General features: G+C 41.8%; 1 protein-coding gene across 6 annotated transcripts in view; it reads left to right on the plus strand.

Annotated features, from left to right (window-relative positions):
- The window catches only part of RAPGEF4 (Rap guanine nucleotide exchange factor 4), a 290,524-nt gene extending 270,175 nt beyond the window's left edge, over window positions 1–20,349 (plus strand). For all 6 annotated transcript variants that reach the window (XM_043577056.1, XM_043577057.1, XM_043577058.1 and 3 more), the window contains 5 exons: window positions 3,412–3,462; window positions 5,458–5,545; window positions 5,954–6,018; window positions 15,919–15,973; window positions 19,099–20,349. In XM_043577056.1, coding sequence (XP_043432991.1) covers window positions 3,412–3,462; window positions 5,458–5,545; window positions 5,954–6,018; window positions 15,919–15,973; window positions 19,099–19,226 — 387 coding nt within the window. In that variant the 3' untranslated portion in view covers window positions 19,227–20,349. The remainder of the gene's footprint in view (window positions 1–3,411; window positions 3,463–5,457; window positions 5,546–5,953; window positions 6,019–15,918; window positions 15,974–19,098) is intronic.
- The last annotated feature ends 887 nt before the right edge of the window (window positions 20,350–21,236 follow it).

Below are 21,236 nucleotides of genomic sequence, written 5' to 3' on the forward strand. Positions count from 1 at the left end.
TTTTAACCAAGTAGTCATTTTGCTGCAGGGAAAATTAGCCAGAAGGCCAACTGTTTGGCCCAGTTGAGTACTAAGTATCTCTTAACCGCCTGGCCGTCGGCTCTGTGTATGGAAGAACAACAGTTGGCTGATATTCAAGTTGGAGCAAAAGTTATGCAGGTGTGCTGTGAATTTCTGTAGCAAATATGATTAATGGTTTGTTGACAGTTGGTTAATTTGTGGTACACATCTCCAGTTTTCATCAGCTAAGTACGCAAAATGTGCCTGACCCCTACATGTGGTATATAGTTAAAGAAATACTAATCTCTAATAGAACATACACACAAAAATAGACTCTTACTAAAAATAAAAAAGTATGTGTAAGTGGGACGCAAAAAGAGGTCAAGGAGTAGGTAACAGAGACTTAATTTGCAAGGGTGCTTTTAAAAGGCACCAAAGGCAGCTGTTTGCATCTCTAAATATTTTCCTTAAAACATTTCCTTCCCCACTTCCCTCTTGAAACTGTTTTCTCTCTCCGTCTCTCCTAAATGTTTCCATTGTTTATAGGACAGGTCCTCACAAGTTCTTCTGTCTTGGGTTTCTCTTAAAATTCCAGGCAGATGCAGCACACAGCAGCTCATCCCCTGAATATAGGAATGAGGGAATTGGTGAGGCCTGCGTGCCACGCAGCTGTATCATCTTCCAGCTGGTAAAAGGACGGAGTTAGGGCTGCCACTGAATTGAAGCAACGAAGCCGTTATGCAGGCTCCCCTGTCATGCAGCCCAAGGCTCCTGAAATCTGTGGAAACCTAGGGTTCCCTCTCAGACAGTATGCTTTCCCCAGCCGGTTTCCAGCGTCTGATGCCCACGCGGAGTCTAGATGGTTTGGCTGGGAAAATCAAGGAAGGTATAAAGCCTTACAAGGGTCCCGGAAGGCAGGTGTGAGTATCACATAACAGCAGCCAGACGTCAAGGCCATAGCACGGTGGAAACACGACCAGAGTCTCCTTTCTTGTCTAAAGAGAAAAATAGGAGGCTATTTGGGTTGAGCAGGACGGTGCAGTCAGCAAAAGGAGAAAGTTAACAGGGAATATGAAGAAATCCGTCAGTCTGTGAGCTTTTGGCCTGTTGCCGAAAGAGAAAACCCCTCCTCATTCGTAAGATTTTATTTTATAAGGTGAAATATAATTATATCATTCTGTAGGAAGACCTTTCATTCGTAAGCATCCTTGATTCGGGTTGATCTACCCAAATCCATGCGCTTCCCATATGGGCCCCAGCAAAGAGCATGATGCCTCCCTCTCACAGGGGCAGTGTGAGAGACGGCACCTGACCGCCCGCCCCTCCCCCACCCGGAACTACAGAGCACACGTGAAACCGTCAGTGAACAAAACGGGAGAAGGAGTTAAACCTCATGGCAAAGGGAATGGTCCCACTTGGAGGGGAAAGACCACTCTGAGATCAAGCAAATGGGAGTTAAATCCTGGAGCGCTTTCTGGGCCTTGGCAGCATTGACACCGTGGGCCAGATGACTCTTCATTGCGGGCTGTCCCGTGTGATGTCGGATGCTTAGCAGCATCCCTGGCTTCAGCCTGCTACCTACCAGTAGCACCTGTCACCCCACCCCACCCCAGGTGTGACAACAGAAAATGTGTGCAGACATCACTAAATGGCCCCCAGTGGATGTGGGGGGAGGGGTGCAAACCTGAGCCCAGTTGAGAATCGTTGCTCTGGAGGCACAGGGTGTGCATAGATAATAGTATTAAGACCCAAAAAAATATGTGTTGCCCTATGCCCTTTGACCCAAACGCCAGTTAAGTAAAGAAAGGTAGAAAGACCAATCTAACCAAAAATGTAATTCACTTCAAATTTTTAAAGTAGTCTGTGTTCGTAGAAAGTGATCGGCTAACGTGGTGATTTGGATACTACACGTGGAATGAGATCCTTGCATCCTTTGATGCCTCTCCCAGCTCTCCTCCCTTTGGACATTCCCTCAGAGCAAGGATATCCGGTTTCCCAGAGACCTAACTTGAAAAGAGGTACTAGGAAAATGAGCTTGGAGGACATGTGGGAGACTAGTAAGATTTTTGCACAGATGTTTAAATGGGAAGATGACAAACTAATTCAGCTATGAGAGAGAAAGAAGAGAGAGGAGCTCTCCTGTGATTGCAGAAGCCGAACTGGTGAATCCGTTGTTGCCGGTAGACCTCCCGTGGGAAGCACAGCTGAACTCCAGATCTCTAGGGCCGAGGACGGTGCTTCCACAGTCTCGGGAGAGGATGCACGCCACGCTGCTCTGCCTTGGCGTGACCCTGTCAGAAGAGAGGAGTTAGGGTTACTAAGATCTCAGGACCCAAGCAAAGTGAGAGCCAGTAAATTCAAAGGTGACTCGATAATGGCCTCCTTGTGTCAATCGATATATGGGTACAGCCCACGGTGCTACCTCAGGTACTAAATTGGTAGAATCATCAGTTTTTGTATAACAGCAGGGCAGAGAAATCAGGGGGGAGAAATGCTTGTGTGGAAAAGCACAAGTATGTAAGAGAAGCCCTAGAAAGGGGCAGGTGATGTGAATTACAGAGGCTCTGGCCATCAGTAGCTGTGCCACGTTGGGCATGTCCTTTAAACTGTGAGACCTCATGTGTCTGGGTGGCTCAGTCGGCTAAGCATCCAATTTTGGCTCAGGGCATGACCTCACAGTTCATGGGTTCAAGCCCTGAGTCGGGTTCTTGCTAATAGCTCAGAGCCTGGAGGCTGCTGTGGATTCTACGTCTCCCTCTCTCTCTGCCCCTCCCCTGCTCACACTCTGTCTCTCTCTCTCTCAAAAATAAATAAACATTAAAAAAATAGTAATAAAAAAAGCTGTGAGACTTAATTTCTTCCCTATAGTAAGCAAAGGTTTAATCTGTTCAAATAAATATTTATTAAGCAGTAACTATGTACCTGACACTTGATTAGGCACTGAAGAGATAGCAATCAACAAAACAGAAGTTTCTGTCCTCATGGAGTTTACATTGTAAGGGAGGAGGAGGATTGAAATAGGTGGTTTCTAAAACTTTTAATCCTAATATTCTTTGGTCTAAATTCCTAACTGTGGGAATCGGAGAATTTAAGGTGTGGGAGGAGGTGATTCCAAACCACTTATGGTCTGAGAGTGCAGTCCTCCTAATGAATAATTAGAAAACATTATAAAAACAGTAAGACCAAAGCATCCATAGTTACTTTTGTTTCAATGAGGTTAAGAGTTTTAAAAGGTAAGTTCTCTATATTCCAGAATATGCTCAAATGACAAGACAGATAACAGTCTGGTCTGCTTTAGAGATGTTTGATTAAGAGCCAAAGAAATACATTTCCCCTAGAAATGGTAACACGTGATACAGATCTAGATATTGAATCCGACACATGAGTGTGGTATTTTCGTTTCATTAACAGAAACTGCCAAGCAAGTTCAAGAAGTTCTATGCGGAGTTTGAAAGTTTAATGGTAAGTGACAGTGGCTCCTTTATTCTGTTCACTGTCTGCATTAATCCAGTTTCTGATTAGCTGAATTGAAGTTCTCATTTCAGAAATTTTACCTGTCCTTGTATGACTTTAAGAAGTTTATGATCCCGTTTTAGTGCTGCTAAAACAAGCATGTCTGACTAATGAATGGCACCCTCAGGAACCAACTTAAAGAGGACTTATGTCCCACATAAGGTCAATTTGTGTAACTAAGAAAAGCAGTGTAATAGGATCCTTTCCGCCTAGCATAGGTTGGCTATGGGTTGGAAGCTGCATTTTCCTTGGCTTGCCAAAATTATTGTTCCCCATTGGCTGGGAGGTGTTAACACCAGAAAAGGAGTGAGTAGGTCTTGGTCTAGGAGTGATGGAATGGTCTCAGAGAGGGCACATGGGGCTGGCTGTGCAAGGCAGAGAGGAGGGGAGTCAGAACTCCCAGGGAGGAGGGGGTGCTTTAGGAGAGGGGGATCTCATGGGTGGGGTTTGTTTTACACATTTTGTATTTGCTCTCAAAGGGCGTCTCTCCCCCTCAGTCCCTGCAGGCAAATCTCCCTCTCAAGCAAAAAACGAAACAAAAAGCAAGTTATTTTCATATCAGCCGGGAAATTGTCTTAAAACTCAGGGGTGCCTGAGTGGCTCAGTTGGTTGAGCATCTGACTCTTTATTTCAGCTCAGGTCATGATCCCAGGGTCATGGGATCGAGCCCAGCATCAGGCTCTGTGCTGAGCATGGAGTCTGCTTTGGGATTCTCTCTCTCTCCCTTTCTGCCCCTCCCCACTGGCTCATGCTCTCTCTTTTTCTCTCTCTCTAAAATAAAAATGTTTTAAAATAATAAATAAATAAAGCAAAAATCAATTTAAGTCTACCTTTTTTTTTTTTTAATAATAACAACCAATCTTTATTGAACTCTGTGTGTTCCAGTATTGAGCAAAGTAATTTGTAACCATTAATTTATTTAATCACCAAACAATCCTATGAGGTAGCTCTCATTATTATCAGCTCCATTTTTACATGTGAGAAATTGAAGAACAGAGATTAAGAATCTTTTTTTGTGCTATGAACCAGCAAGTGTTTTTTTTTTCCAGGTTATTAATTCTTTCTTTTTGTTTTATTTTTTATTTTTTCTTAAATTTACATCCAAATTAGTTAGCATATAGTGAAACAATGATTTCAGGAGTAGATTCCTTAATGCACCTTACCCATTTAGTCCATCCCTCCTCCCACAGTCCCTCCAGTAACCCTCTGTTTGTTCTCCATATTTAAGAGTCTCTTCTGTTTTGTCCCGTTCCCTGTTTTTATATTATTTTTGTTTCCTTTCCCTTATGTTCACCTGTTTTGTCTCTTAAAGTCCTCATATGAGTGAAGTCATATGATTTTTGTCTTTCTCTAATTTCACTTAGCATAACACCCTCCAGTTCCATCCACGTAGTTGCAAATGGCAAGATTTCATTCTTTTTGATTGCCGAGTAATACTCCGTTGTATATATACACCACATCTTCTTTTTTTTTTTACAAGTAGTTTTTATTTTTTTTCTGTTCATTTCATAGTTTTTTTATTATGAAATTTATTGTCAAACTGGTTTCCATACAACACCCAGTGAGACCACATCTTCTTTATCCATTCATCCGTCGATGGACATTTGGGCTCTTTCCATCCTTTGGCTATCGTTGATAATGCTGCTATAAACATGCGGGTGCATGTGTCCCTTGGAAACAGCACACCTGTATCCCTTGGATAAATGCCTAGTAGTGCAATTGCTGGGTCGTAGGGTAGTTCTATTTTTACTTTTTTGAGGAACTTCCATACTGTTTTCCAGAGTGGCTGCACCAGCTTGCGTTCCCAAGTCTACCTTTCTTTTATAGCTACACTTGGTTGAAAACTATCTGATTGTGGGATAACAAACCTAGGTGTGTTAGGAGGCAGAGGGGGTGGTATGTGTGTCATTAGTCATTAACCAGCATCTCTTTGTTTCTCTAAAGGATCCTTCTAGAAACCACAGGGCCTACAGGCTGACAGTAGCTAAGCTGGAGCCTCCTCTCATCCCCTTCATGCCTTTGCTCATTAAAGGTAATTCTGAGGGAACCCACAGGTCAAGCCAGTGATGAGTGTGTGGGGAAGAAAACGAACAAGAGCCTCAACAGACTGATCTCTTTGGGAAGAACAGTCCTGTCCCTTGCACCTTCCTCATCACCTCCTCTCCCCCTTGACTTTTCTGAAAGTGTTAGGAAGATTACGGGAGCAGCAGGGATCCATGATTTGCAAGACTTGCTAGGGAAACAGTTAGTTTGGAAATTTTACTAATCTCAGGTAAAGTGCTTTCAAAAGTTAAACACCTAACATAAAAGGAACTATTATCAGCTTTCTTCAACTGCAGTGTTATGCAAATCCTCCAGCATAATCTAATGGTGCTATTGTGGTTTCTTAGTATGACATATTTCTGTTAGTGATTAGAATGTGACTTTTATTTCTTTGCAGATATGACATTTACTCATGAGGGGAACAAGACGTTCATTGACAATCTAGTAAACTTTGAAAAAATGGTACGTACAGTATTGTAACCTTAACCACAATGTTTCTTTAAAATAAAATTTGCATTTGTACTAATAAAGGAAATAATTTCCATATATGCTGCCATGTTAAAAAGGTAGTTACGCATAAAGGAGTTTTGAAATATTCGGCTCAAATTGGCTACCTATTTTAGCCTGTCAGTTCTCTTTTGTGCAACTGAATGGCATTTGTGCTGCAGTTCACAGCAGCAGCTAGCTTTTATGCCGTGTGCTTCGTCCTTGGCTGCCTGTTGCTAAAATGCGTGAATGTTCCAGAGTGACTTCTATGTTGTTGTTTTGTTGTCAGGTTTGTAGAGCTAGACTTCCCTAGGATGCCTTTGAATTGTTTATCTGTTGAGCCTGACTTTAGTGCACGTAGGTAAAAGGCAACTCCATGGCAGATCTTTCTTGCGGAGTATTCATCTAAATGTATAAATAAATAAAGTTCGCCCAAGTTCAGAGAGGGAACTTGAAAATCTTCACAACCAAAAACAATTTTTTAAAGAAACAACAGAAGTGAAACTGGCACGTATTCAGTATTCTGCAGCTCCCTTCATCAAGGAAAAGCTGTTATCTGGCATTGGTTACTTTGCAGTTTATTTTCTTATCTTCCGTGAAGCAATAAAGCAGGTCATGCCAAAACCTATCTTTAGCTACAAAGTGCATGTTAATGGAATGCTCCATTGTCTTCTAAATCCTTTGGCTGCAGCCTGGATGGATGGGGTGTTACAGCCTTATCTCTGTGTGGGTAAGCATCTGCCTGGGGTTATGGTTTGCAGTGGTGAATGTGGCACTGCAGGAAAAGCTCCGGACTTGGGAGTTCAGGAGACATGAGGTTCAATTCTCAGCTTCGTCCCCCATAGCGGCCCCATAAGTTCTCTGTGCGTCCGTTTCCCCAACAGGAAGTAGCGATCATGCCTACTCTCTCCATGTCTGGAGATTGTCAATGGGTCCAGGGCATGTAAGCATTCCTGTATGCCATAGAGTGCTATAGAATTCTTCTCAGAAAACTGTTCTTCTCATCATTCCTTGATATCCAGCCGGTATGTATGACTCCAGGGCAACTGGAAACATCATGCAGTGATCCTGTAAGGATTGGACCATCCAGCTTTGGGAATGAGCAAGCCCAGCCTGGTGAAGAGGTCGAGCAATTGCTGGGCAACAGGTTTCCGTGTCTTCGGCTTGTTAGGAAATAGCACATGAGTTCACACCTCCTCAAAAGGACTCCATACTAGATGGCAAATATTTCCTCAGTGGTCTTCCCCTCCAAAGGCAGAGTACAAACATCTCTAATACTGTGTCAGTTTAGTAATTCTTTGGTCAAAGGAAAAAACATTCTTTTGTCTTGCTCACTTATTAGTATGGAGAATTAAACATATCTCCCTGATTTCTCAAAACTTGTTTTCCAGAAATGAAAGACTTAGCAAATAGGTAAAGAACCTTCCAGATCACTTATGCAGAAATGCAAACTGAGGGGTAGCTGAGCCAACTATTTGACTATAAAATATACATGTGCACAGAGGCGTAGAAGTCAGAGTTTCCTAAAGAGTTGACTGAGCTTTAGAACTTTTGATCATTAAAGTTAACTGAACAGAACAAACAAGGATAGCAAAACTATCTGTCAAGGAGAATGAAAGTTGTTTCATCTGGGCTTTTAGATCTTGGTGTTGCCTCCGTAACCTTCAAAGGAAGAGTCGTATTCATTGGATATTAAGAGAATTCCCCTTCTCCACTTCTCCACTTCTCTACTTCATGCCCACAGCCATGGGTTCTTAAATGCCTACCTGTGAGAGGAGACCCTTCATACCCTGCTCCTCGCATCCTGTTCTCAGAGAGATTCCACTTTAACTTAAAAGCAACTGAACGGCCGGGAGAGCAGCTCAGCTGTGATAACAGAAACCTAAATTGACAATGGCTTAAGCAAGCTAAGTCGTTGGGTTTTTTTTCTTCATGTGAATGTCTAAGCGAATGTGATAGCTTATGAAGCAGTCAAGGTTCCCGGCTTCTCCTCCCTTGCCATATCACCATGGTCCAAAATGGCAGACCAGCACCACCCCATTGCAGGTACGGGGAAGGGGAAAGGGAGAAGGTGAAGAGAGTGAAGGGAGTACTGAAAGAAAACTGTTTAGTTCTCTACTATAGCAACTATAAATTGTATTTCACTTAATAAATCATACCACGAGAAAGTTTAATTTTACAATTACCTTTCTGTGAGTTTAGTATTTCTGGTAAATGAAATGGAATTTCAAAACAAGATTTGATTATGTTTTTTAAACCTGACCTTGACCAACCTGGCACTTGTTGTTAGCTTTCCCACCTTCTATCCCCATAAACAAGCCCACCCCTGTTCCCATAGCATCACCCCTGCCACATACAACTCCCACTAGCGGCCCCCCACTGACGCTGTGTGTCTTGGGAAGGATACAACTCTCTTTTCAAGTTGATGTCCACACCACTTCCCAGTCATTCATCAGCCAGGCCAAGGTGGTGAGCAGAACTGGCAGACTTTGTGGGGCTGGTAGGCGGTGTCCCCAGAGGGAACCCCTGCCAGGGGCAGAAGTCACCAGGGAAGCCAGGAACACAGATGCCTTTTCTTGGTGGCAGCATTGCCCAGTCACAGCAAACTACTGTGCCAGCCCTAAGTATTTTTATTTTGAACCTTTTTACCCTTGAGGTATGAAATGAGGATTAGAGAATTTGTTGCATATTGGTTTTCAGGATTTATGAGTATGAACAAAAGAGAATTCACACTCTGATCCTTATGCAAAAAAAAAAAAAAAAGGCAGACATTCTTTCATTTGGGGGGAACATAAAGGAGTATTCAAAAAAATGTTTGAATAAAGCCCTTTGTATCTTTCTATGGCATACATGAATATTTATAACATTTAGGAGGTAGACTAGCAATGGATTAGAGGATAATATGCTGGCTGGCTGCCACTATCCCAGGCTGCATAAAGCATGCTGATAGCCACGGATGCTACTGTATTAGGAGGTTGGTTCTATTTCAGACATACCCATATTTAAGTGTATTTATTTATGAACATTATTTTAAGATAGTCATTTTATTTGGAATGAGAGGCATGGGGCAAGCTTCTACACTTCTGGAAACATTAACAGAAGCTAACTCATTGAGGAAAGAGAAATGCTTTGAATCCTTTTATTTCTGTATCAGTAATTACACCATTACGTAACTAGCAATGATATGTTTTCTATCACCAATAATATTATTACAAGATCCATGGAGAAAGCATCGGATTTATATCAAGCCATGGAGAAAAGAATCTCCAAGTAAAAATCAAAATGTTCAAATACATGCAGTTCCCAGAACTTTCCAACACAATAAAAACCTACAAGAGGACCTTGCAAGTTTATCTCTTTATATAGAACTCACAAACTGGGCTAAAAGCAGATTTTCCAAAAAATATGTTTCAAAGCAACGCAGTATGTGTTGACTGTTCCGGCAAAGGGTTTTGCTAGGAAATGCAAAGAAATCCCATCATCTTTGACCATTAGGAAATTATTTATAGTGAAGAAGGTAAAACATAAACATGTGAAATATTAAAAGCAAAAAAAGATATAGAAACTAGTTTACAATAGTAATAAAAGAGATGTCCAAAGGCACAAAGAGAGGTAACTTGAGCTATATCAAGAGGAAAACAAAACCATGTTAAATACAACAACATAATGTAATCAAATCCAGACTTGTTACCCTGAGCACCATCTAGCCTCACCTCACACTTCATCTTCTCTGTATTCAATCCAAGTTGGCAAAACCAACCTTTTTTCTTTTTTTTTTTTTTTTTTTTTCCCTGCCTCGGGGCCTTTGCATTGAGTTGCTACCTTTGCCTGAAACTGTCTCTCTGCTAGTCTTCACCTATCTGGGCTTTCTCATCATTCGGGTCTCAGCTCATGTGTCCCCTCCTCCAAGTGGTCTTTCCTGACCACCCTCAAACATTCTTCTTTACTTGTCTGTCTTCCCCACTAGAATATGAGTGTCCTAGACCAGGTATTTAATCAGTTTTGTTCACTGATACTTCTCTAGCACCCAATAAAAGAATAACCCAGTTATATTCCAGTTTGGGATTTCATCCAAAAGTGTTTTCTATTTTATTAGAACATTTGATTAAGTGGAATTTCCCAAGCACTTTGCATTACTGATAGTTTATGCAAGATGATTCCCTCAGCCTTCTTTCTGTTCCTAACTGGACATCATCCTACCTCCCCTCCTACCTGTGGTGCTGTGTCTGCCTCTCATTGTCCTTTCCTGAATGCAGAGAAGCACAATAGTCTGCATTTGCCTGGACAGGCACCTGAGCTACCATGTCCCATGGCCATGATATGTACAATGTACCATGAGCATCTTGCACGTTACATGTGCATATCTGTATGTCACACACCTCTTGGATATTAAAGATCCATAGCCAGGGGACAGGGCTCAGGGTTCTTCCTCAAAAATGCATATAGTGGAGCCTGGCTGAGCTCCCGGGCCTTTTTGTCTTTTATCTCTGTTCCTTACCATGCAGTTAATTCTACTTGGTTGCTATCATGGGCACCATCCTTGTAGGTGAGAGACTATATATTTCTAGATCTTGTGGGGAAAAAAGTCCTGTCCTAAATATATGAGGATCTGATAAAATAATCAGGTGATATAGATGTGGTTTTACACATGCTCAGCAAGGAATTATTGACGGAGATTTTTTTTATTTGATAGGCATTCAGATGGACGCAGAGTCAAATCAATAGGGGCAGAAATAAGAAAAGGTAACGTGGGAAACGTTAAGAACAAGGTTGGCAAAGATCTCAAGTGGCGAGAGAAGGAAAGGCCAAACTGTTCAGGGTAGGCATTTAAAAGAGGGCTGAAGTCCAGGAGCGGCTCCTCAAAGGACTCCGAGCTGAGAGGCCACATAGCCTGTGAAGAGGGAGGCTGTCCTGGCAGCTGTCTGTCTGTGGGAGGGAGGTCAAGAGAGTGTAACAGTGCATGGTGGCATTGCCCGGAGGGCCTGCTGGTCTGAACTTGAAAAATAGACAGAAAAGCCTGTTCCTCTTCAGGGATGGGAGAGCTAAGGGAAAGCTGGGCCCGGGGGACCAAAGTCAGTATAGAGGTGGCCAGAAAAGCTGGAGACAGCCTGCTAGGTTATCAACTTGTCTGGATAGGCACAAAGGCAGAAGTTGGCCAGCCCCCTCCTGAGGGCACGGTACCACAGAAATGTAAACAGGGAGGTCCAGGCCAAGGGCCCAGTCTGAGAAGCGCCTCCGACCCTTCACAGGATTCAAGGGGAATTACCTGCATCAGAGCTGGAGGGAAATGTGTTTGGAACTGCAGCCTCAGGGCCACTTGCCTGTGCCGGGTTGGAGTGCAGACAGCCACTCGCCCCTTCCTATGGACAGCACCTTTGTACTGGGCATCTTGTAAGGCAGGCCCTGGGAGAGACTTCTGCTTCTGAATCGCTCTGTTTTCAGCTAAAGAAATAAGAACTTGAGGGTAGTTACAGAGTCCTTGGCTTGCTACCTCCTTTTTCTTCCTGAGCTTCCCTCCATGAGTTCATGTCTTGAGGGAAATTCATCAGCCTTCCTGTGGGCCCATCTCCTAGCCTCCCGGGTGAGGAACCGCACGAACATATTAATTTGTGCAAATAAACGCTGAAGACCTGGACCTAGAATTAGTCTCTGGAAAAAGGGGGTGGCTGTGTGCTATCTGAAACGTGGAACCCCAAGGTTCTAACTTCTAACTGTGGACTGCTTTCTTGGCGAGGGCCCTTGCAACTCTGAGGTGGAGATTCCCAGTGGGGGTGGTGGGGACACATCAAAATGAGTTCAGGTATGGAGCAGGGGGGTCACGCCGTCCACCTATACTGATGGTGAGAGCGCCTTCGAAAGGAGCATATTCTCCTCACTTCACCCCCCACGTACAGACTGCTATTTTAATAAGCCAGTTGCGAAAGGGAGTGTGTCATAAACCTCAGGGTTGCTGAGATGGGGGAAAAAGATGGGAGGCTCTGCCTTGGAGTAAGCAAGTATTTCCCCACCGCCTGGCATTATAGGAAAGCTGCCTGGCCTGCTCCAGGCGGCCAGCCTGCTCCGGCAGGATCAGCGAGCCTAGGGTATAATCTTTGGCTTCATCCCTGCTGTGGTAGTTGGATAACAACGCCTGTGTTTCTCTTTAACCTTAGTTTCTGCCAACCTTAACTGAGAACACCAGTGAATGAATGGCTGTTTGCCGTCAAAAACAACATGTAAGGCTTAAGTCTGCCGAAGGATAGAAAGACTCTAAGCAGATAAATGCAAAATCCTCCACTTTGGGCCAAGAAATCAACTGCACATCTACAGAGAATGAAGCTGTGTCCAAACAGCAGCTCAATGAAATGGGTTCAGAGGTTTTATCCGCTAGTAGTTCAACAGATGTCAGTAAGGTGACTTTTCTTTAAATTGTGGACTCAGACCTGTAGCATCATCTAGATCAAGGAAGGAAAATAATTCTTCTGCACTCTGTGATTTGCTTAATCCAGGGCACCGTGCTAGAGACTGCCTTAAAGAGACCCAAACAGGTCTTATGGAAAATTGTTAAAGCGATTGGCAATACTTCACAATTTTTATTTTATTTTGAAGTTTATTTATTTTGGGGGAGAGAGAGAGAGCAGGGGAGGGGCAGAGACAGACACACACACACACAGAGAGAGAGAGAGAGAGAGAGAGAGAGAGAGAGAGGCAGAGAATCCCAAGCAGACTCCACACTGTCAGCATGGAGCCCGAGGCGGGGCTCAAATTCACAAACCGTGAGAGATCATGACCTGAGCCGAAATCAAGAGTCAGGTGCTGGGGCGCCTTGGTGGCTCAGTCGGTTAAGCGGCCGACTTCAGCTCAGGTCATGATCTCGCAGTCCGTGGGTTCGAGCCCCGCGTCAGGCTCTGTGCTGACAGCTCAGAGCCTGGAGCCTGTTTCAGATTCTGTGTCTCCCTCTCTCTGACCCTCCCCCGTTCATGCTCTGTCTCTCTCTGTCTCAAAAATAAATAAACGTTAAAAAAAAATTAAAAAATGAAAGAGTCAGGTGCTTAACTGACTGAGCCACCCAGGTGCCCCAGAATTGGCAATATATAGATTGAACCAGAAAAGACTTGGGAGGTGGGGAGGCATCCACAATGGTTGTCTTCTCGTGTTTGAAGAACTGTCCTGATAAGAAGGAACTAAATGTATATGCTGTAGCTCCAGAGCTCACAAGGAGGATCGGTGGGTGAAAAGCAGAGGGAAAATGACTTTGACTGAGAATGATAAAGAAATGTCTAATAGTTAGAAATGTCTAAAAATGGAAGGGGCTGGCCTTGGCGAGAACGAGTAGCTCTCGCTGGATGCATCCGAACAGTGGGAAGCTGCTGTTGACAGGCAGGCTATAAAAGGCATTATGCACCTTGCAAACACTTGAAGAAGGGGACTTCTGAAGCCTCTTTTGGCAACCCAGGAGAGAGCCTGGTAGTTGGGTGCAGCTGTTAACAGCATAGTGCAGGTGTCCATGGGTGCAAAAGAGGGTGGAGTCAAAATGTCAAGTTAACCCTTCTTTGGCCTTGTGAAAGCATTCCGTAACTATGCATCGCCTGGCAGTGCTGGTGGGGTTCACAGGCGGTTACCAAGGGTTTACATATTGCAGCATTTCCCTGCGGACCTCACGGAGGAAAACAATGGGCCTTGTTGCAAAGCCAGGTTTGGATTTCAAAGTTAAACTGAAGTTACCTCTGAGTACAATTAAAAAGGATACGTCAAAATTAAAACCATTGTTAGAATTAATCAAAGATTTAGAAAGGTAGAATGAACTCCAGAGCTGGAAATTACTGATTTAAACAATTGTTCTCACATTTTAAACCACATAATGAGCTAAAAATTATGAAGCCTCAGAGTATAGCTGTAAAGAGTAGTCTAAAACCGAAGTCAGAATGAAATGTTTTAGCTTTCAAAACTAAAAAGCAGAACAATTACTCCCTACAAAATGGTATAGGAAGAGGTTTCTGACCCCTGCTAATTGTTTTATTATTCTTCAGAGGGGCACTCTGGCAGCATTTCCCTGGGTTTTCAGTAATTACACTCCATTCAGTATCTGAAGAATTACAATAATTCCACACAGAATATACTCGTGCCCTTCCGATGCAAAGCCTTTACAGAAGTGAAAAAACAACTTACAGTAAATTAGCAGGAAAATTATCATAGTTACTGTTTATTTCAGGGATCCATATATCAGAGGCTAATTCTACATTGTATGTTACGTTTTCTTGGAGGTATTTGTAGTATATTCCACATGCTGACCAACAGACATGCTGGTTTTTAGGATCTTTTATGAAAATGACGTTCAAACTTTTCCGATTGCCTCTTTGTGTATGAGAAATTACCCAGTGCAGACGCATATCACTTAATGCTTGACAGAGTCCGCAAAACCTCAGTATTCAGCAGGCTGCGATCAGTGTTCACATACACTTGTAAAGCTTTGACTCTTCTGTGAGTTTTTTTTCCCTGCCAAATAAGTTGGGGTTTTGTTTGCTTGTCTGTTTTAACACTACAGAAGATTTCTCAGTCATTTTGTATACTTTGGCAAGCCAAGAGTCCATGAGAGAAGAAAGCAAGGACTAGAATTACATGGCCACTCAGAGATAAGAAAATCTCTTTCCCTGGCTGGAGCCTGATCAATTTTCTGCTCGTGTTAGAATTAATCCACCATCTCCGCGGGACCCCCTTTAGAGTCTGAGCAGCAAAGGTGTCCTGAGACAATATACAGAGTCTGGGGGTCCCAGCTGCTGTTCAAATACCATCAGCAAGAAATGTGCATACATTCTGGCTGAGAAATGGTCTCATGGATGTTTTTCCCCATGTTTCTGCCCTTCATATTTTTCCTCCTTTCTTCTTTTGTCTTAAACTAAGTTGAGTGCAGTATAAAAAATTCACTTGTAAGTCTTTATGGCAACCAAAACATTACAAAGAAACTGAGAGGATCACTTAATGACAAAATTAACAAAGGTTAAATAAGTTACCATCCATCCATAAAGTTGAATACCTACTCGTTTTTTAAAAATGCTTTAAAATGCAAGTGGCATGGAAAACAGTCACAATGCCATGTGAAAAAAATGTATATCACAACAGACATACATATGTAAAATATGACTTCAATTGTTTGAAAAATTTTTACTTACTTATTTTTAAAGCATTAGAAGGAATTGTACTAAAATATTAATGAAGTGACTCTGTGAGGTGTATTCTAAGCGACTTCTACTTTGCTCTTAACTTTTATTCATTTTCTCAAATGTGCACGCATTAGTGTTATGATCAGAAAGGAAGAAGGAGGAAGGAGAGAGGAAATCAGATAATTGAGATTAACATTAAAACACACACTTTGGCTGGAAGATTAGAAGGGTCAATAATGCACAGTGTTGAGAAAAATGTATAGGTAGAACATTTTGATTATATTCAGTCTAATCTAATGCCTCATTACTGAGTCCTGTTTCTTATGAGGCACTTGATAAACTAACCCTCTCCAAATCTCGGATAGTCACAAATTCGCTTACAAGTTCACAGTGACCTCTGGGAAGGGATGGTGAAAACGAGTCCTGAGGAGTAAGACACAGTCTGAGAAACAACAGACTGATTTTTATGTCAGAGGCACAAACAACTCAACTAGAATTATGCCATTAGTACTCCTCATCTGAGAAGTGCCTTGTATGTGTGACTATAGATGCCTCTTTCAAGTAATGAAACCTGTTCTACATCAACCAGCTGCCTCCAGATAGTCAATGTCTCAGAACAGAATGTTTTTCACGGGCTCAGGTGTTACTGAAATAAATCATGGTTTGGTTTCCTTTATGGGCTATACACTAAGCTTACTTGCATTTCATTCTTCCTTTTTTTCTCTATTCTTTTTAGCGCATGATTGCGAATACTGCCAGAACAGTGAGATACTGCAGGAGCCAGCCCTTCAGTAAGTTAAATGCTACCGTGTGCTGCAATCTAGATCTGGGTGATTAAGTCCTTTTTAATGAGGCTACCGAGACATTCTAGAAGTCTGGGTAGTATTTGATTGTGTCAGGGGCACTTTGGACCATGAATTCTCATGGGATAGAGGCCTTGAGTTGAAGGATTTTCTAGCTGTAGAACTAGAAACTAACCATAGAAATACTATTTTATGAATGAACTTAAAGAGAATAAATTTGCTCGTTCTAGTGTGACTAGAGACGACTAAGGCATGATCACCAACGAATCCTGCCTCAAAGCAACTCTTTATGACTCACTGCTTGATGTTGAGAAACTCACATCAATTCCTGATGACTCAGTTCTGTCGTTTATAAACTGGGAAAGATAATATTTATTGTCTCTTGGGGTGTTGCAAGAATGCATTAATGGGTATAACACATTTGTAAAAGGTCCCATAGCAGGAATTCATATTCTATTTCTAGTATTCTCAGGTGAATTTAAGATGTTCTTCCTAAATCTGAACATATAGCAAAATAACTGCTGCCATACAATGCTTTAATATAAAACCATTACCAATAATAAATAGCAACCTTAAACCGATGGGGATTAGGTTGCATCACAGAACCAGATCAGCTCACCAGACCAGTGCTGCTGTCTCCTGGGCTGGGACTTTGGGTGGGGGTGGAGCTTTGGCTCCCTCGAGCTGGGCTGGGAGTCAGAAGGTGGCCCCTATAAAAGTTCTTTGCTAAATTCATTGTATGAGTCACTTGAAGTCATTTGGCTCATTAAGCCAACATGATCATTTGAGATGGACGTGACTTTGAGGCTACCAGTACAGTCCCTTCCAATAAACCTTGTGCTAAAAGAGGCTAAAAGTTTCTCAATTTACTAACCAGAGCTGTCTTTACCCTCCCTAGCCCAGGACTGGCTCAAAGAGAGGGTTTGCTAACGCAGGATGCCAGAACTGAAAACTGCTCACTTTTTAATGTACAGAGGAGGAAAAAAATCTATGAAAAGTAATCTTTCCTTAGGGAGCAAGTAGCCCTTTAAAAATTTTACTCAAATGACTGTGCCTCCTCTTCCTTCCAAAATGGGAATAGTCTTGCATGTCGTCAACCGTTCCTGCGTGGATTCTGCAAGGATTAAAATGTCTCACATCTCTTCATCTAGTAGTTTACTGTATGTATAAAGACATGGTCTTAAAGCAGCCATACAAGTGAAATATGAGAATATATAAGTGATGTCAGTCTACAACAAGGCCTATGAACCCATGACCCTTTGGGGCTCTAGGAAATTCCTGAAATGAAACACAAAATTTCTGTGCCTGAGAGGGTTTGTAGCCTTGGGAAGGTTCTCAGTGAGATCGAAGAACTGTGATAGAATATGTTTTGTTCCATAAGCTTCTTTGGAAGTAAATCCTACATTCTCCTACATCTTCTCCTAGAAAAGTGGGGGTGGGCTGGGGGGATTTTATATATATGTGTATATATATGTGTACATATATATATATATATATATATATATATATACACACACAATATCCACTGCATATGTTGAAGTTATCAGTAACTGCTGGTAAACAACAGCTGCTCAGCTCTGAAGTCAACAGTCTATAGATAAAGCTATAGGAATAGATTTGTAAACATTGTGGGAATATGTACAATGTAATTACAGTATATTGTACATATAGAGTACACTGCCAGGGAAAAAGCGAGGAATTAAACACTGTGGTATTATTTATATGTGATAATTATACTGATGAGTTTCTTCCTAAAGCAAGTAGGGGCCTTTGTATTTTCTCTCTGCTATTCTGTGTTCAGACCTGCAACACTACCCTCCACCCCATATGCAGATGGCATTCTAACTGTCTTTGGGAGTGATGTCAGTGCCCTGCTTAGAAAAGAGCCCCCTACTGGTGATCCATGGGGCAGAGGTAGCCCATGGACTACAGCAGAAGTGTTGGGTCTACACAGAACATGTTTCCCCTTTTATTTGGAAATAATGTAGCCATTAAAAAATTCCAGGAAAGAAATCCAGACTTCTCATTTCTCTAGAAAAATAGGAAGTTCTGGCAACTCAGAATGCAGATTCCCAGACAGCAGCATCATGCGGGAGCTGAATAGTCACTTTCAAAGGGACCTGGGTTTCCAGTTCACCACTGTCAGATTTGGCCTTCCTCACCCATATATATTCTCTGCAGAGGGCTCTGGACACTTATTTGATTCTTCTTTCAGCCTGGTTTTGGAGAAATCTGTGAACTTCAGATGGCTCCATGGCTTACATGCTTGGGGAAGTAGGTGAGAACAGAATAGTAATTGGGATTTCCGAACAAGTAGCATCAGGAAATCGAAGGTCTAGCAGAAGTTATGACTTCAGCGCATGAGCTGAGCTTTTCCTTACACGTGAACAGTCTCGAAGAGCACACATCTATGCAGTGATACTGTATACTCTTTGCAAGTAACAAGGAGAGTCAGATTTATTAATCTCACTGGCTTGCTTCAGTTCAGCCCAGGTGTTAAGCACTTTTGTTAGGAGCTACTGAAAACTATGTCTTGGGGCACCTGGGTGGCTCAGTCAGTTAAGCGTCCTACTCTTGGATTCCGCTCGGGTCATGATCTCATGGTTTGTGAGTTCGAGCCCCACATCAGGCTCTGTCCTATCAGCTTGAGATTCTCTTTCTTCCTCTCTCCTCCCTTCCCACTCTCTCTCTCTCTCTGTCGAAAATAAATAAATAATACTTTTAAAAAAAGAAAAAAACTACGTCTTTTGCCATTAGTCCTTGTCTGTATCAAAGGGAGAAGAGAGCTGAGTGTGAGACACAGGTGGGATGGAAAGAGGAAGCAATTTTTAATGTATAACCAGGGGCTATCAGGGGATGCTTTCACTTTAATTTGGTGCCATTTTTTTTACAACAAAGGAAAATTACCAAAATAGGTGATTCCAGAGAAGAAAAGGGTAGGAGAGAGGAGATGGAATATCCCAGTGGAAACATTTCAATGAATATGGTATGTTGAAAGGTTTCAATGGAAACTTTGAATCCATGGTAAATGTAACAAATAATTGGAGAAAATAAAGCTGTATCTTATATGCATATATTACACAATGCCAATTTGCTCTCTTCTCTTTCAACAGATCCTGATGCAGCTCAAGCTAATAAGAACCATCAGGATGTCCGGAGTTATGTCCGGCAATTAAATGTGATTGACAACCAGAGAACTTTATCACAGATGTCACACAGATTAGAGCCTCGTCGACCGTAGACATTTAAAGTGCCCAGAGCAATGGTTTGCCTCCAGTCCACAGTCTTTCAAAAAATGCCATTTATGCCACTACTGACTGTATTGTCACTAGAAAATTCTACAAAACAAGCAGAAACGCACCCTGAGACATGTCAGGGCTGCAGCGTACCAGCGTCATAGTAAGAGAAGAAATTCTTTGACTTGCATAAAGCTTTCACACTCTAGCATAGGAATCTCCAATTTGTAGTCACACTATTTTATTTCCAATTGTGCCATCCTCTTTGCTGAAACATAAATTAAGTCCCAATGATAATGGTAGAAACACCATTGTCAGGAGACATATCAAGCCCCTGACAGTTTTTCTCAGAGAGTTGGCTGAGTGAGATGTGCTACAAATGCTGTGGTGGTATAGTTTCACAATTTTATCTCAACCTTGATTTTGGAGCATGGGGGTCTTGGAAGGTGTTGAGGAATCACATAAATCCAAACCATAACTTGTATTCTAGCATCTTCATAGTCTTACCTCTGAAGGAATTGAACCCAACCACATTACTATAAAACATTATGGCTATTGATGTAATTTAGGGAGGACTGGTCCATAATTTCTGGATGATATATAGAATAATATTTATGTTTACAATGTAACTTTTTTAAACTCACAAATCAGGATTACATACATAAGAATTCCACTAAGAAACTCCAAGGTTCTAAAAATTGCCAGCGTTAAGATAAGAAAAGAACATTTCAAAAGAGCACAATATGCACAAAACATTTTTCAAAATTAAAATATTTTCCTGGGCATTAAAAATCTTTACTATTGGCTAATTATTGTTACTGACTAAAAAAAACACATATTTTCTGGACTTAAATGTTATTACAGATATCTTAATTTTCAGCAATTGTTTTGCACTTTCAAATAGATTGTAAATAGTTCATTCAATCAATGGTATAGAGTTATTTATTTGCTATATAATAGATATTGTGCCAAATGATTACTTTTTATTTATTTTATTTAGTATGTAATTTTGGAGTACATTTTTTCCTCTTTTCACAATTAGGCTACATTTAATGTGTAGGAATTGTATGTATGTATATCTTCTGTAAATAACAGTATCTTCATTAAATATAATTGTTGACAAGAAAAGGTTGTGCTGTTCTCAGTTCCTATAATATGGGAGGGGTAAGCATTTGGTATGGTGGGGACTCAGATTTTTTTTAATTGAAATAAAATTCACATGAGGGGCGCCTGGGTGGCGCAGTCGGTTAAGCGTCCGACTTCAACCAGGTCATGATCTCGTGGTCCGTGAGTTCGAGCCCCGCGTCGGGCTCTGGGCTGATGGCTCAGAGCCTGGAGCCTGCTTCCGATTCTGTGTCTCCCTCTCTATCTGCCCCTCCCCCGTTCATGCTCTGTCTCTCTCTGTCCCAAAAATAAATAAACGTTGAAAAAAAATTTTTTTTGAAATAAAATTCACATGCTATAAAAATCACCCTCTTAAAAGTGTAAAATTCAGTGGCTTTTAGTATATTCACAAGGTAGTTCAACCATCGTCACTAATTCCAGAACATTCCCCTCATTCCTAAGAGAGAGCACATGTTCATTAGCAGACACACCTCATCCCCTCTCTCCCAGTCTCTGGAAACCACTATCTGCTTTCTGTCTCTGGATTTACCTATTGTGCACATTTTGTGTAACTGGAATTGTATGATATGTAGCCTTCTATATCTGATTTCTTTCACCTGGCATACCATTTTCAAGGTTCATCCATGCCATAGCATGTATCCGCACTTCATTTCTTTCTATGGCTGAATACTATTCACTTATATGAATATACCACTTGTCAGTTGATGGACACTTGAGTCATTCCGCTTTTGGGCTATTAGCCCCTATGAAACGGCTCTCGATTTTAGAGCTGCCTGATATGGGGCCTCATACCATGTCTCAGTGATTCAAGCACTTAGTAAATATTTGATGAAGAGATTTCTAAAATTCTTTAAAGCTCAAATATGTCTCTATTTTTCATGTTAGCATTT

The sequence above is a fragment of the Prionailurus bengalensis genome, chromosome C1 (genome assembly GCF_016509475.1).
Source record: "Prionailurus bengalensis isolate Pbe53 chromosome C1, Fcat_Pben_1.1_paternal_pri, whole genome shotgun sequence".
NCBI classification, from domain to species: Eukaryota; Metazoa; Chordata; class Mammalia; order Carnivora; family Felidae; genus Prionailurus; species Prionailurus bengalensis.